The following is a 14,597-nucleotide window of genomic DNA, read 5'->3' on the forward strand; positions in this document are numbered from 1 at the left end:
AGCAATTCATATAAATCATTTAGCCTGTCATATTGGTTTGCTATTTCTATCTTTCCTTGGGAAAACAAATGCATGGAATTCTACATTTACAACAGTTTAATAGTCAAAGTCTGAGATGTTTCCCTCCTAACATTTTATTTGATCAACGGAGAGATGTTTCCCTCCTAACATTTTATTTGATCAACGGAGAAATGTTTCCCTCGTAACATTTTATTTGATCACGGAGAGATGTTTCCCTCCTAACATTTTATTTGATCACGGAGAGATGTTTCCCTCCTAACATTTTATTTGATCACGGAGAGATGTTTCCCTCCTAACATTTTATTTGATCACGGAGAGATGTTTCCCTCCTAACATTTTATTTGATCAACGAGAGATGTTTCCCTCCTAACATTTTATTTAAGCCGGTTGTACAAGTGTGACAGATTTTCATGCAGTTTGACAGTTTCTTATATGATTTAAATGCTACACAAATAAAGGAGACCACACAGCTTTGATGGATGAATCCCTCTGGAGTTTGGAGGTTCAGATCTTGGTCACAGCACCACGACTTGAGAGAGTGTGGGCCAAAATGGGATTAGAATTGTATATCTCTGATCTCCATGTACATGTCTTAAACCCATTGAAGATTATACACTATACAAAATTTAAATCTAAATTTGGGCCCCAGAGGATAGCGTTCTTCCTTGGTGTGTCAGCACTGACATTTCTTTAAATGAAGGAAACAAAAGTGTGAAATATAAAACTTTATTTAAAATATTTACCTGTATAATCATACATATCAGATCATATTTCCATCCTTAATACTTTTATGATTAGACCGACATATTCAAACAGCCACTCTGGACTTGTATGAATAAATGAAATCCATTTATATCAATGTGTATATCACATTCCCTTAACATTGAAAAGATCTTCATGTCTGATATTTTCAATACAATGATTGATGAAATTTACAGTGTCAATATGTCGCTCCCAATATACACTGACAAAAGTCATGTTTCACACTTTCTCATCAATATCTTGCAACCTTTTTCATATAATCAAAAGAAACCTTCAAAGCTTTGCCATCATAAAACAGAAGTTTGTTCAACTTTCAAGGAGTCATTCACACTTGAGGTTCTGTTTCTCAAAATTGCCAAGAAACGTCACTCCTTTGACTTTCTAGTGAAGAGGACTGTAGCGGAGACAAACCTATCTTATACACCTAAAATGAGCCAGTTTTACACTGATTTCAATATCTTCCGCTCCTACTTGAGAATAATGTAAATGGCTAGGGATTGTAGTGTGAATCATTTTCTGGGGTCTGACCGAGATGATGTCCGTCCATGACTTCCTGACCGGACACGATGTGAAGAATGAAGAGATTTTCCCTCGTCCCTGGTCCGGGCTGGGATATTGGAAGTCATATCTGGGCTTCCTGACCGGACACGATGAGAAGAATGTTGAGATTTTCCTTCGTCCCGGGAACGGGCAGGGAGATGTGAGGATGGATCTGGAGCTGAATGATCACCCCCTACAGTTTGAGCTTTCTTCCGTCTCTGACCACACATTGACTTCAGCATCTGCAGCACGGCTGTTGGGGCCACATTCATCTTAAGGAGGTCAAGGACGATTCTGAGACAGATAATCATAAAACCTTTCAGATTACAGATTGTAAAATGAGAAATGTAAATACAGAAATGGCAATGACATGTAGAACTAACAACGTAACCATTTAAGTTTTGTGCATATCATACAGAATGGACAGGGTATGTGAAGTTTTTATCCTCATCTCTCATCGTGTTACTTTCACTTTGGTCTATGGAAAAATATCTGAATTTGTATTCAGGAATTTTTATACTGTTCATACTCAGACTGGCATATTGTCGACAAATCTTATTAAATAGCATGTACACCTTATACTAAGTTGGTTTTCAAGTGCAGTATAATTTAAAATGTTGAATATTGCATTATCATTTGTGTATCACATCAACTATACATTCAATGCTTTAGGACTTCTTTTTCAAAATTGCTGAATATATTTCATTTGTAGGACTGATTACAGAACTGCTTTGAAATGACTTGTGTGTTTTTACACTTATGAATATCAAAGTTATACCAGGTATTCTGCTATTTATTTCACGTAGACAGTATTGATGTTCAGTCATGTGAAATATAATAAATTAATAAGATAAAATATAAATGATATTCAATGTAGACAGGGCTCTAACACCCCATTTTGGGACTGGGGCCCGGGGCCCTTAGAATTGGGAAAAATAATGGTTTTCCTTAGAATTGGGAAAACTTGGGGTCTAAATTGGGAAAAAATGATACTATTTTGCATTTGGAATGGGGTCGAACATCATCCCCAAATCTGGCAGATCGAGAGCCCTGGTAGATAAAATTGAAATGGAGAAAAAATGAGTAAATAACCAAAACCACAAAGACTTTCCAAGACCTGCTTTTGTTGGCATCTTCAGGTGTAAAGAAGCTGAAGAAGGCAGGTAAAGAAGGAAGGCCTTGTGACCAGTCTTAACTTTTTGTTGTTTTATAATATTTGCATACTGAGGGACCACTTCAGTGTATATGTGCATATGGTTCAATATTTTACGTACTTGAAGACTGATGGATCTACAACAACACCTGCCAGATCTGCTAGTTCATACAGCTCCTGTTCCTCTGGTGACAGAACATTTTTACTCAACAGAGTAAAATGCATGGTGGTTGGAGTTCGAAGTGACATTGTCAGATATATTTGTGATTTTAAGTCATTTCACTGAAAAATATAATTATAAAATACACAAAACAGTTATAAACCATAGATTTGATTCTTAGTCTATAACATACAAATGTATACTTATTATGGACAATTTAAATAAGATGTATTATCAGAAACTACTCCAAAATTCTACAGATTTATATTAACCCACAGTCGAGCAGCAGATGGAGACATTGCCAGACTAGAATGAATCCATAATTGCATTTATAATACATCACAAATTCATCTTTACTTTTCAAACTGCTAGCCATCGGCCAGTAGCTGAGGGTTGTGAAGTAAAGCCTGCTAGGTCACAAAGACGTTGTATATTTAATCATCCTTTATACAGTAAATACATAAACCTTGTATAAACAAGAGGAGCCTTATTTACAGTAAGGATTACTATCTGTATGAGTCCTAACTAGAAGTTTTCCAGGATTAAACCACATCTACAACAAAAGTTGACAATTAAATCTATGTATGTCTTTCTGACAGATTCTAAATGTGATCGTTGTGCAACTTTTAACAGATGTATTGTTACAATCAATAATTTCAGAATCGACTGAAGAAGGCCTAAAACTTGCATCAATTTTTATTTCAGTATTAATAAGTAACAGTACTTTCCATCCCAGGAATATTCATCATGATTGCAATAAATTGAATTTAACTTCCACCTGATCACCACTGAACTAAAAAGATAATAAAATGATGTGGCATCTTTGATTCATCAGAGTATGCATGTCTATGTCCTTGGTAGAGTGTTAGGATTGAGGGCATTGCCAGTTTGAACCCTAGTGGGGACAGGTACTGAACAGAAAATTTCTGTCTCTAAAATCCAGGTACATATATAATATTGATAGACCATGTCTGTCTAGAGTTCCCAGATCAGAAGATGTCGCATCAGTACTAGTCTTGTCATGTATTTTTTTGCTTCAATCGCATAATTCAGTACTAAATGTATATGGTTATCTTTCAGCGTGAAGACCTTAAAAAGGATTTCTATCAGACCAAAGTAACCAATATTTCTAAATATGCCAAGCTAAACTCTGACAGGAGTTTCACACTATCCCAAAAGTTGGGTTAAAGTCATGTCACTGAGGGATATTATCAACAATTCAGCATGGCTTTAACCACAGGTACAGGGCATTTTATATATGAAACAGCTATTATACTACTAAAATGGCATATGTTTGCACGTGTCTTTATAAATACATCCTATTTCTATGATAGTCTAAACTCCTGTGCATGTCAGCTGCATGTGACAGAAATGTAGCATATTATAATAACTGAACGTACATGTTTATCCTTCCACATTGCCTACCTTTTCAAGATCTTGAGAGTTTGTATGACAACGAAGGATCTGTTACTTTAATCAGCAGAGTTCAGAACAAAAGAACAAGGGGGAATTCTTACAGCCTGGAAAAAGCTAGATCACGTCTGGATCTCAGGAAGTTTTCTTTCTCTCACAGGGTGTAAATGATTGGAACTCTCTACCAGTAGATATCGTACAGGCGCCAACTTTGAACTCATTTGAAAACAGACTTGATAAAAGTTGGAAAAGTGTAGATAGAACATATAACATCTTTATTCCAACCAGAAGTGACAACACTAAACCAATGGATTGTGACAAGGTTTCGGATCTGAACATAGAGACATAAGGTCTCCGTTCAGTAACTACTAAGCTATACTAAGCTAAGCTATTTACCAATTGTGATCTCCAGAATGTACTGCCCTTCGTTTCACTATGTCAAGCGATAGGGCTTAGAATGACCTTTACAGGTTAGGAAAGAACAACGAAAGACTGTTTTTCCAACATTGTGATATCATATTTACCAAGCTTTTCTTTCGACACCAAAATACAATGAAAATACTCACGGAAATCATTGCCGTCGAATCTGGTATCCACAAACGCCGCTTATGCCATTAACAATAGTATATATTTTCAAATAATTGCACATTGATTGAACTAAAGTCATGACGTGAATGCGTTCGTAAATACAGTATTCCAAAATGATTCTGGGTTTGAAAATCTGTTTTATAGTCATCTGTTTTACAAGGATTTGATTTTTAATATTGTAAGCGGTTAAATGGCAAGGTCTACTGTCAGGACCTCTTATTGCAGTGTGGTAGTATCGTTCATGATCTTCGTGAAATTTTCAATTTTGATGAAACGTGATTTATTCCTTTCGTATTCAGATACGTTTATTTACAAATAAACATTTGAAAAGACGAATCATGAGCTGTATATAGTCATTCAAGAACTATTCAATATCAAAAATTGATTGAGCCTGAACGAATATTAACAAAAACAAAAAAAGAAAATACTGACGTGCCAACATCCTCTTAATTCAAACTAAAATTCGATGATATTGGGACAAAATATTAATAAAGTAAGGATTTACACGGAAACTTGAAAAAATGAAATAACTTCCGGTGTTCTGTAACGTTCAGCGCCTTCTTTTGCATCGACGCTACAAACCATGTACATCTTATATGTCACATTCCCAAATGAGGACAAGGCTACAATGGTATCATCATTTAGGGTAATAAGGGTGTTCGCGTGACGTTAATTGTATCGATGTTACCACATTGTCTGTAGTCCGCAGTATATAAATGTTATGTACGTAAGTGTCCAGCTTGATGTGATATATATATGTGTGCATTTCAAGATAATTGTCAGAGGCCGCTCACTTCATCAGTGAAAGTGAAATAAAAAAAAAACCGGATTAAATGCCCTCATGTATACATTTTAACCCTAAGGAGCACCAAACACGCCCATCTTCATATCACAGAATAGCGGAGCAGATAAAATAAATGGCCAAATTGAGAAGGAAATAGAATACTGACTGTGTAATGTTGAAGTGATGTTGTGATGTTGAGTTGACGTTGTAATGTGATGGTGACGTTGTGATGTTGAGGTGATGCTGACGTTGTGATGTTGATGTGATGTTCACGTTGTGATGTTGAGGTGATGGTGACGTTGTGATGTTGAGGTGATGCTGACGTTGTGATGTTGATGTGATGTTCACGTTGTGATGTTGATATGATGGTGACGTTGTGATGTGATGGTGACGTTGTAATGTTGAGGTGATGCTGACGTTGTGATGTTGATGTGATGTTCACGTTGTGATGTTGATATGATGGTGACGTTGTGATGTTGAGGTGATGCTGACGTTGTGATGTTGATGTGATGTTCACGTTGTGATGTTGAGGTGATGGTGACGTTGTGATGTTGAGGTGATGGTGACGTTGTGATGTTGAGGTGATGGTGACGATGTGATGTTGAGGTGATGGTGACGTTGTGATGTTGAGGTGATGGTGACGTTGTGATGTTGAGTTGACGTTGTGATGTTGAGGTCATGGTGACGTTGTGATGTTGAGGTGATGCTGACGTTGTGATGTTTAGTTGTCGTTGTGATGTTGAGGTGATGGTGACGTTGTGATGTTGAGGTGATGGTGACGTTGTGATGTTGAGTTGACGTTGTGATGTTGAGGTGATGGTGACGTTGTGATGTTGAGTTGACGTTGTGATGTTGAGGTGATGGTGACGTTGTGATGTTGAGGTGATGCTGACGTTGTGATGTTTAGTTGTCGTTGTGATGTTGAGGTGATAGTGACGTTGTGATGTTGAGGTGATGGTGACGTTGTGATGTTGAGGTGATGCTGACGTTGTGATGTTGAGTTGACGTTGTGATGTTGAGGTGATGGTGACGTTGTGATGTTGATATGATGGTGACGTTGTGATGTTGAGGTGATGGTGACGTTGTGATGTTGAGGTGATGGTGACGTTGTGATGTTGAGGTGATGGTGACGTTGTGATGTTGAGGTGATGCTGACGTTGTGATGTTGAGTTGACGTTGTGATGTTGAGGTGATGGTGACGTTGTGATGTTGAGGTGATGGTGACGTTGTGATGTTGATATGATGGTGACGTTGTGATGTTGAGATGATGCTGACGTTGTGATGTTGAGGTGATGGTGACGTTGTGATGTTGAGGTGATGCTGACGTTGTGATGTTGATATGATGCTGACGTTGTGATGTTGAGGTGATGGTGACGTTGTGATGTTGAGGTGATGGTGACGTTGTGATGTTGAGGTGATGCTGACGTTGTGATGTTGAGGTGATGGTGACGTTGTGATGTTGAGGTGATGGTGACGTTGTGATGTTGAGGTGATGGTGACGTTGTGATGTTGAGGTGATGGTGACGATGTGATGTTGAGGTGATGGTGACGTTGTGATGTTGAGTTGACGTTGTGATGTTGAGGTGATAGTGACGTTGTGATGTATAGGTGATGGTGACGTTGTGATGTTGAGGTGATGCTGACGTTGTGATGTTGAGTTGACGTTGTGATGTTGAGGTGATGGTGACGTTATGATGTTGATATGATGGTGACGTTGTGATGTTGAGGTGATGGTGACGTTGTGATGTTGAGGTGATGGTGACGTTGTGATGTTGAGGTGATGGTGACGTTGTGATGTTGAGTTGACGTTGTGATTTTGAGGTGATGGTGACGTTGTGATGTTGAGGTGATGCTGACGTTGTGATGTTGAGTTGACGTTGTGATGTTGAGGTGATGGTGACGTTGTGATGTTGAGGTGATGGTGACGTTGTGATGTTGATATGATGGTGACGTTGTGATGTTGAGGTGATGCTGACGTTGTGATGTTGAGGTGATGGTGACGTTGTGATGTTGAGTTGACGTTGTGATGTTGAGGTGATGGTGACGTTGTGATGTTGAGGTGATGGTGACGTTGTGATGTTGAGGTGATGGTGACGTTGTGATGTTGAGGTGATGCTGACGTTGTGATGTTGAGTTGACGTTGTGATTTTGAGGTGATGGTGACGTTGTGATGTTGGGGTAATGGTGACGTTGTGATGTTGAGGTAATGGTGATGTTGTGATGTTGAGGTGATGCTGACGTTGTGATGTTGCGGTGATGATGACGTTGTGATGTTGCGGTGATGATGACGTTGTCATGTTGAGTTGACGTTGTGATGTTGAGGTGATGGTGACGTTGTGATGTATAGGTGATGGTGACGTTGTGATGTTGCGGTGATGGTGACGTTGTGATGTTGAGGTGACATTGTGATGTTAAGGTGATGGTGACGTTGTGATGTTGAGGTGATGCTGACGTTGTGATGTTGAGTTGACGTTGTGATGTTGAGGTGATGGTGACGTTGTGATGTTGAGGTGATGGTGACGTTGTGATGTTGAGGTGACATTGTGATGTTAAGGTGATGGTGACGTTGTGATGTTGAGTTGACGTTGTGATGTTGAGGTGATGATGACGTTGTGATGTTGAGGTGACATTGTGATGTTGAGGTGATGATGACGTTGTAATGTTGAGGTGATGGTGACGTTGTGATATTGAGTTGACGTTGTGGTGTTGAGGTGATGGTGACGTTGTGATGTTGAGGTGATGGTGACGTTGTGATGTTGAGGTGATGGTGACGTTGTGAATTTGAGGTGATGGTAGGTGACTACATGATACTGTTCAAATAAAAGTGAATATCTAGTCACACCAACATTATACTGTTCAAATGAGTGTGAATATCTAGTCGGAACAACATTATACTGTTCAAATGACTGTGAATATCTAGTCGGAACAACATTATACTGTTCAAATGAGTGTGAATATCTAGTCAGACCAACATTATACTGTTCAAATGAGTGTGAATATCTAGTCACACCAACATTATACTGTTCAAATGAGTGTTAAATGAGTGTGAATATCTAGTCATACCAACATTATACTGTTCAAATGAGTGTGAGTATCTAGTGACACCAACATTATACTGTTCAAATGAGTGTGTATATCTAGTCACACCAACATTATACTGTTCAAATGAGTGTGTATATCTAGTCACACCAACATTATACTGTTCAAATGAGTTTGTATATCTAGTCACACCATCATTATACTGTTCAAATGAGTTTGAATATCTAGTCACACCAACATTATACTGTTCAAATGAGTGTGAATATCTAGTTAGGTTAACATTATACTGTTTAAATGAGTGTGAATATCTAGTCAGACCAACATTATACTGTTCAAATGAGTGTGAATATCTAGTTACACCAACATTATACTGTTCAAATGAGTGTGAATATCTAGTTAGGTTAACATTATACTGTTTAAATGAGTGTGAATATCTAGTCACACCAACATTATACTGTTCAAATGAGTGTGAATATCTAGTTAGGTTAACATTATACTGTTTAAATGAGTGTGAATATCTAGTCACACCAACATTATACTGTTCAAATGAATTTGAATATCTAGTGTGACCAACATTATACTGTTCAAATAAGTGTGTATATCTAGTCACACCAACATTATACTGTTCAAATGAGTGTGAATATCTAGTCACACCAACATTATACTGTTCAAATGAATGTTTATATCTAGTCACACCAACATTATACTGTTCAAATGAGTGTGAATATCTAGTCACACCAACATTATACTGTTCAAATGAGTGTGTATATCTAGTCACACCAACATTATACTGTTCAAATGAGTGTGAATATCTAGTCACACCAACATTATACTGTTCAAATGAGTGTGAATATCTAGTCACACCAACATTATACTGTTCAAATGAGTGTGAATATCTAGTCACACCAACATTATACTGTTCAAATGAGTGTGAATATCTAGTCAGGTCAACATTATACTGTTCAAATGAGTGTGAATATCTAGTCACACCAACATTATACTGTTCAAATGAGTGTGAATATCTAGTCACACCAACATTATACTGTTCAAATGAGTGTGAATATCTAGTCACACCAACATTATACTGTTCAAATGAGTGTGAATATCTAGTCAGGTCAACATTATACTGTTCAAATGAGTGTGAATATCTAGTCAGACCAACATTATACTGTTCAAATGAGTGTTAAATGAGTGTGAATATCTAGTCAGACCAACATTATACTGTTTAAATGAGTGTGAATATCTAGTCACACCAACATTATACTGTTCAAATGAGTGTGAATATCTAGTCACACCAACATTATACTGTTCAAATGAGTGTGAATATCTAGTCAGGTCACCATTATACTGTTCAAATGAGTGTGAATATCTAGTCACACCAACATTATACTGTTCAAATGAATGTTTATATCTAGTCACACCAACATTATAATGTTCAAATGAGTGTAAATATCTGACAGACCAACATTATACTGTTCAAAGGAGTGTTGAATGAGTGTGAATATTTAGTCAGACCAACATTATACTGTTCAAATGAGTGTGAATATCTAGTCACACCAACATTATACTGTTCAAATGAGTGTGAATATCTAGTCACACCAACATTATACTGTTCAAATGAATGTTTATATCTAGTCAGGTCAACATTATACTGTTCAAATGAGTGTGAATATCTAGTCACACCAACATTATACTGTTCAAATGAGTGTGAATATCTAGTCACACCAACATTATACTGTTCAAATGAGTGTGAATATCTAGTCAGACCAACATTATACTGTTCAAATGAGTGTGAATATCTAGTCAGGTCACCATTATACTGTTCAAATGAGTGTGAATATCTAGTCACACCAACATTATACTGTTCAAATGAATGTTTATATCTAGTCACACCAACATTATAATGTTCAAATGAGTGTAAATATCTGACAGACCAACATTATACTGTTCAAAGGAGTGTTGAATGAGTGTGAATATTTAGTCAGACCAACATTATACTGTTCAAATGAGTGTGAATATCTAGTCACACCAACATTATACTGTTCAAATGAGTGTGAATATCTAGTCACACCAACATTATACTGTTCAAATGAATGTTTATATCTAGTCAGGTCAACATTATACTGTTCAAATGAGTGTGAATATCTAGTCACACCAACATTATACTGTTCAAATGAGTGTGTATATCTAGTCAGGTCAACATTCTACTGTTCAATCATTAATTTTCGAGGAGGATTTATTTTCATTGATTTGATGAGAACTCAATTGAGAACAATTTTTTACTTCCATGTTGTATAAATCGAACTAAATAATTGAGCTTAATCTACCCACGAAATTAAAATAAATGAAAATACATGATTTCATAGTTTATATTTCTTGTTCATTGAAGATTTTTAAAAACCTCTTCCACATGATAATTGAAGAATGATAGAAATCACTAGTGATTTGAATGTTGTCAAAGTTAATTACGAAATATCAATCATTTGGAATCGGGAATAAACCTGAAGGAAAATAACTGTTATTGAAATACATATCCCGACTGCCCCTTTCTATGTTGGTAACAATAGTAGTTGAATTTAGGTGACGAGAAAAAGATGATAGGATTAATTTTCTTATACAACCTAAATATGTCCTCCCTTTATCAGAAAATTTGAAAATACAAGTTAACTGTTTCATTTGATTTACAAAATGTTTGATTCATAAAAAATAGTAACTGTTTGTAGAGATAGCCCGCAGCTGCTGGTCATCGTGTAACGTGGTTTGCGGAGTGATATCAGCTCGTAACACCGAACGGTCAATTAGAGAAGTAGAATCGATGCGAATGCAGTGACAAGTTAAAAAATACAGTGAATATTTTACCTGTCAATATATTTTCAGTGATATATATATATACAAAAACGACAATAAAACACAACATCAAAGATCACACTCGAAGGCAATGTAATGTACGGAAATCAAAGTAGAATAGTCCGGAGCCCCTTGAACAAGTACAAGGAAAATAAGACCAGGTGTTTCAGAAGGGCAAACGTCTTCTGCTTTATAGACGACATCCGCCATGTTAGCTTTATTCAATCAAAGTATGTAATGTCACTTTCCAAACTGAGAGCAAGGTAAAAAAAAAAAAAAACAGAACCAACGAGCTTCAAATACATTTCAAAGCAACTTGATATCGCACAAGGAAACACAATATTTGCCACTGAAATCATTAAACATCCTCACACGAGAAATCGAAAACAAAGAAAATGGTAAGTATTTTTGACGATTTTTTTTTATTCCGTGTGATGTACAAAATTCTATAATATGACACTTATATATTCTACTGATACATATCTATATAAATCAACACGCAACACGCTTCACAGTTGTTTATATATATATATAGGGTCACTGAAATCACTAATACAATATACAGCTATCCACTAATCTATTTCAATCAATCACGAAGGGAATAGTCCACATTAGTTCCCTCACCGATACACTTATATAATAGCTATTAGATACAAATATTATGTTTACACAATTCATGTCCTTATTTTTCTCTCGATATCATCACCTTTGAGCCCATGAAAGATGGAAAGTCTGTATGATACAAGGGAATTCATAATTTGACATTTAGTTTAGTGTATCTAATTCTAACGCAGGAAGAAGTGTATTGTCTAAAGATTTGTTTTCATATATTTAATTTCAAAATGATGAGATTGGATATAAACAAGGTAGGTTTTTCATAAACATTTATCAAGCATTTGATGTATGTTATCAATGTTTAGGCATATAACAGAATAACTTTCATTGTAGAAATTGTGATGCTGGCAATCGTTAACATGGTGAAATTTCCAATAAAATGAGGACTTCATAATAAAAAAGTGAAAAGTTTAACTTATAACAAAAAGCATATGTGATTAATGATTATGTAAATATCGGTATATCTATGCTATTGTTTTAGTTTATATGTACTTTCTTAATTTGTTACAATATTTCAACCGAAATAAAGATATACATAGGGGATATTTAGCAGTTTTACGCTAAATATGATAATTCATTACCCGAAAATGTTGGAATATTTGCTGCATACGATATTTAACGGAATATTACTCATTTTTCATTACGTGTACATTTTAAAAGGGGAAAAAGAATTTTAACAAACCGATCCAAATATAATATAGATCGGCGTTCGAAATGGTAACAAGGTATCAAATGGTATAAGCGCGTAGGTCACGTCAGATAGTTTGACGTGAAGACGACGCCATTTTGAATAGCTGGTGTACGACTGTATTCTATCGTTTTATACTGTTACTGAATAGCCAACAAAACTGATTCATATACCAAATAAGACAAAACCTGAAATAAATTTGTATATATGAGACACATTTGATGGAAACCAACTTATTAAACCTTCGCTTCAGATAAAAAAAATTGCTAGTGACTAGGAAACTGCTCCAAATTATTAAACTAAGAAAGTTATATCATCATTATAAAACTTAAGACGATATCTTAGTGCAATGAGAATAGATATATTTTTTTAAAAAGAAATGATAATCTTTTTTAAATTAGAATTTTAATTTAAAATCAAATTTAAATTTAAATTGATAAATTAATTAATAGATTCCTATCATTCTCTAGCACGAAATGTTATCTGATAGTAAAGGAAACTGACAACAGGTGTCAGCTTTCTGATGAAATCGATTACGGCGTATATAACTCCATGTCATCAGTTACTCAGAACAGCTGTTCAGATTATGTGTAAAATATCATTAAACAATCCTCAGTATTTAAGAACATGTTAATATGCGATGTAATTTGTCTGACCAACTTGATCTTTTACTGCAAAACACGATAGAATGTTTGTACAAAACGCAATCATTCGGTTTCTTAGATGATTTTCATAGGTACAAAATTTGACAAATGTTCATGCATTTGTATCTATATATGTAAGTGTATACAACATATGTATGAATATACATAACATCCTACTTTAGAACAGAGGATGAAATATACATATGTGGAAATTCTGACCACTGAGTTAAAGATTTGTAACCAGTTTATATTAGTTGACCTGAATAATGTCATTCATTTGTATATATCAGTAGATCAGTATATGTTATGCAGATATAACTTAAAATTGTTGTTATCTCGAATTCATTCACGCCATGTATTCTTGAAATTATGTCAAGATGTGAATGTTAATTCATGGCGTACAATGACCCCTGAAATGACGTCATAGTTCATGACGTCACCTTTCCTCTGAAATCGCTTATTATCCATATAAACGTGTATAAACATGAACTTTCATATACAGATACATTTATATATATATATATATAATCATACTATTCTCTTACAATATTTAAATTACAAACATATATTTACATTGTTTATCAATGTATTTACAAAGTATTACAATATTGTATCATCGAAGTCACATAATCATCTATAGAAACACCAAACATTACAACACCATTTACAAGCATACATATACATCCTGTTTTTATTTCATTTTATTTGTCCACCAACATCATCCATCCAGATCTTAGGATTTCTACAGACAAAAATTGTCACAAGTTATCAAATAAACAGATAATGAATATTTACCATGTACCATAAATCCTAATACTGAATATTCATACTTTTTGACAGCATCTTACCGACTGTTATGCAAATTAATTCTCATTTAATCAATACTGATCACTGTATATATTTTCTGCTTACATAAACAAGATTTTTCATTTTACTTTTAAAAAAACTTGTGAATTTTTTCAAAAAAACATCGAATAGAAATAGATTATAGTTGATTTGAAGTTACATTTCAATAAGTCGTGACACAAAAATATAGAAAACCATGATATTCAAAACATGGATTTTTTGAGGAAAAACAAATCAAGAACATATTTTCAAAATTCGATGAAAGTTATTAGATCAAACAATTGAATATATGAATATAGAATAAAACGACGGTCAAACATGCTTCTTTAAATCATGTTTATTCCATGCCATGTTTTTCATAATGTAATTTTTCGATATACTGATGCACAAATTTCACAAAATGAAACATTTGTTCTGAAGTATGTTGTAAAATATCACAAAATTATGTGACAATAATATTTTCTCACTTTCCCCGAACCTAAGAAGGAAATGCGATT

At 35.1% G+C, this 14,597-nt stretch overlaps 1 protein-coding gene across 2 annotated transcripts; it reads right to left on the bottom strand.

Moving 5' to 3' along the window:
• Window positions 1–733: 733 nt before the first annotated feature.
• Window positions 734–4,656, bottom strand: LOC132552570 (mitotic-spindle organizing protein 2B-like). 2 transcript variants are annotated; one of them, XM_060216751.1, is made up of 3 exons: window positions 4,616–4,656; window positions 2,598–2,758; window positions 734–1,617 (listed from the first exon to the last, which is right to left on the bottom strand). In XM_060216751.1, exons 2-3 carry the CDS (start codon window positions 2,723–2,725, stop codon window positions 1,293–1,295), a joined length of 453 nt encoding a protein of 150 aa, XP_060072734.1. In that variant the 5' UTR covers window positions 2,726–2,758; window positions 4,616–4,656; the 3' UTR covers window positions 734–1,292. The 2 variants fall into 2 exon arrangements, with proteins under 2 accessions (XP_060072734.1, XP_060072733.1); XM_060216750.1 differs by lacking the exon at window positions 4,616–4,656 and adding an exon at window positions 4,062–4,190.
• Window positions 4,657–14,597: the final 9,941 nt, after the last annotated feature.

The sequence above is a fragment of the Ylistrum balloti genome, unplaced genomic scaffold (assembly GCF_031769215.1).
Source record: "Ylistrum balloti isolate Yb309-2 unplaced genomic scaffold, AGI_CSIRO_Ybal_v1 Utg370258, whole genome shotgun sequence".
Classification (NCBI taxonomy): domain Eukaryota; kingdom Metazoa; phylum Mollusca; class Bivalvia; order Pectinida; family Pectinidae; genus Ylistrum; species Ylistrum balloti.

Bases quoted from the DNA above. Each gene is read 5' to 3' on its own strand.
- LOC132552570 (XM_060216751.1), bottom strand. From the start codon at position 2,725: ATGTCACTTCGAACTCCAACCACCATGCATTTTACTCTGTTGAGTAAA. The intron at 1,618-2,597 runs GTACGTAAAATA...TATCTGTCTCAG, and splicing joins GTAGATCCATCAGTCTTCAA to AATCGTCCTTGACCTCCTTA.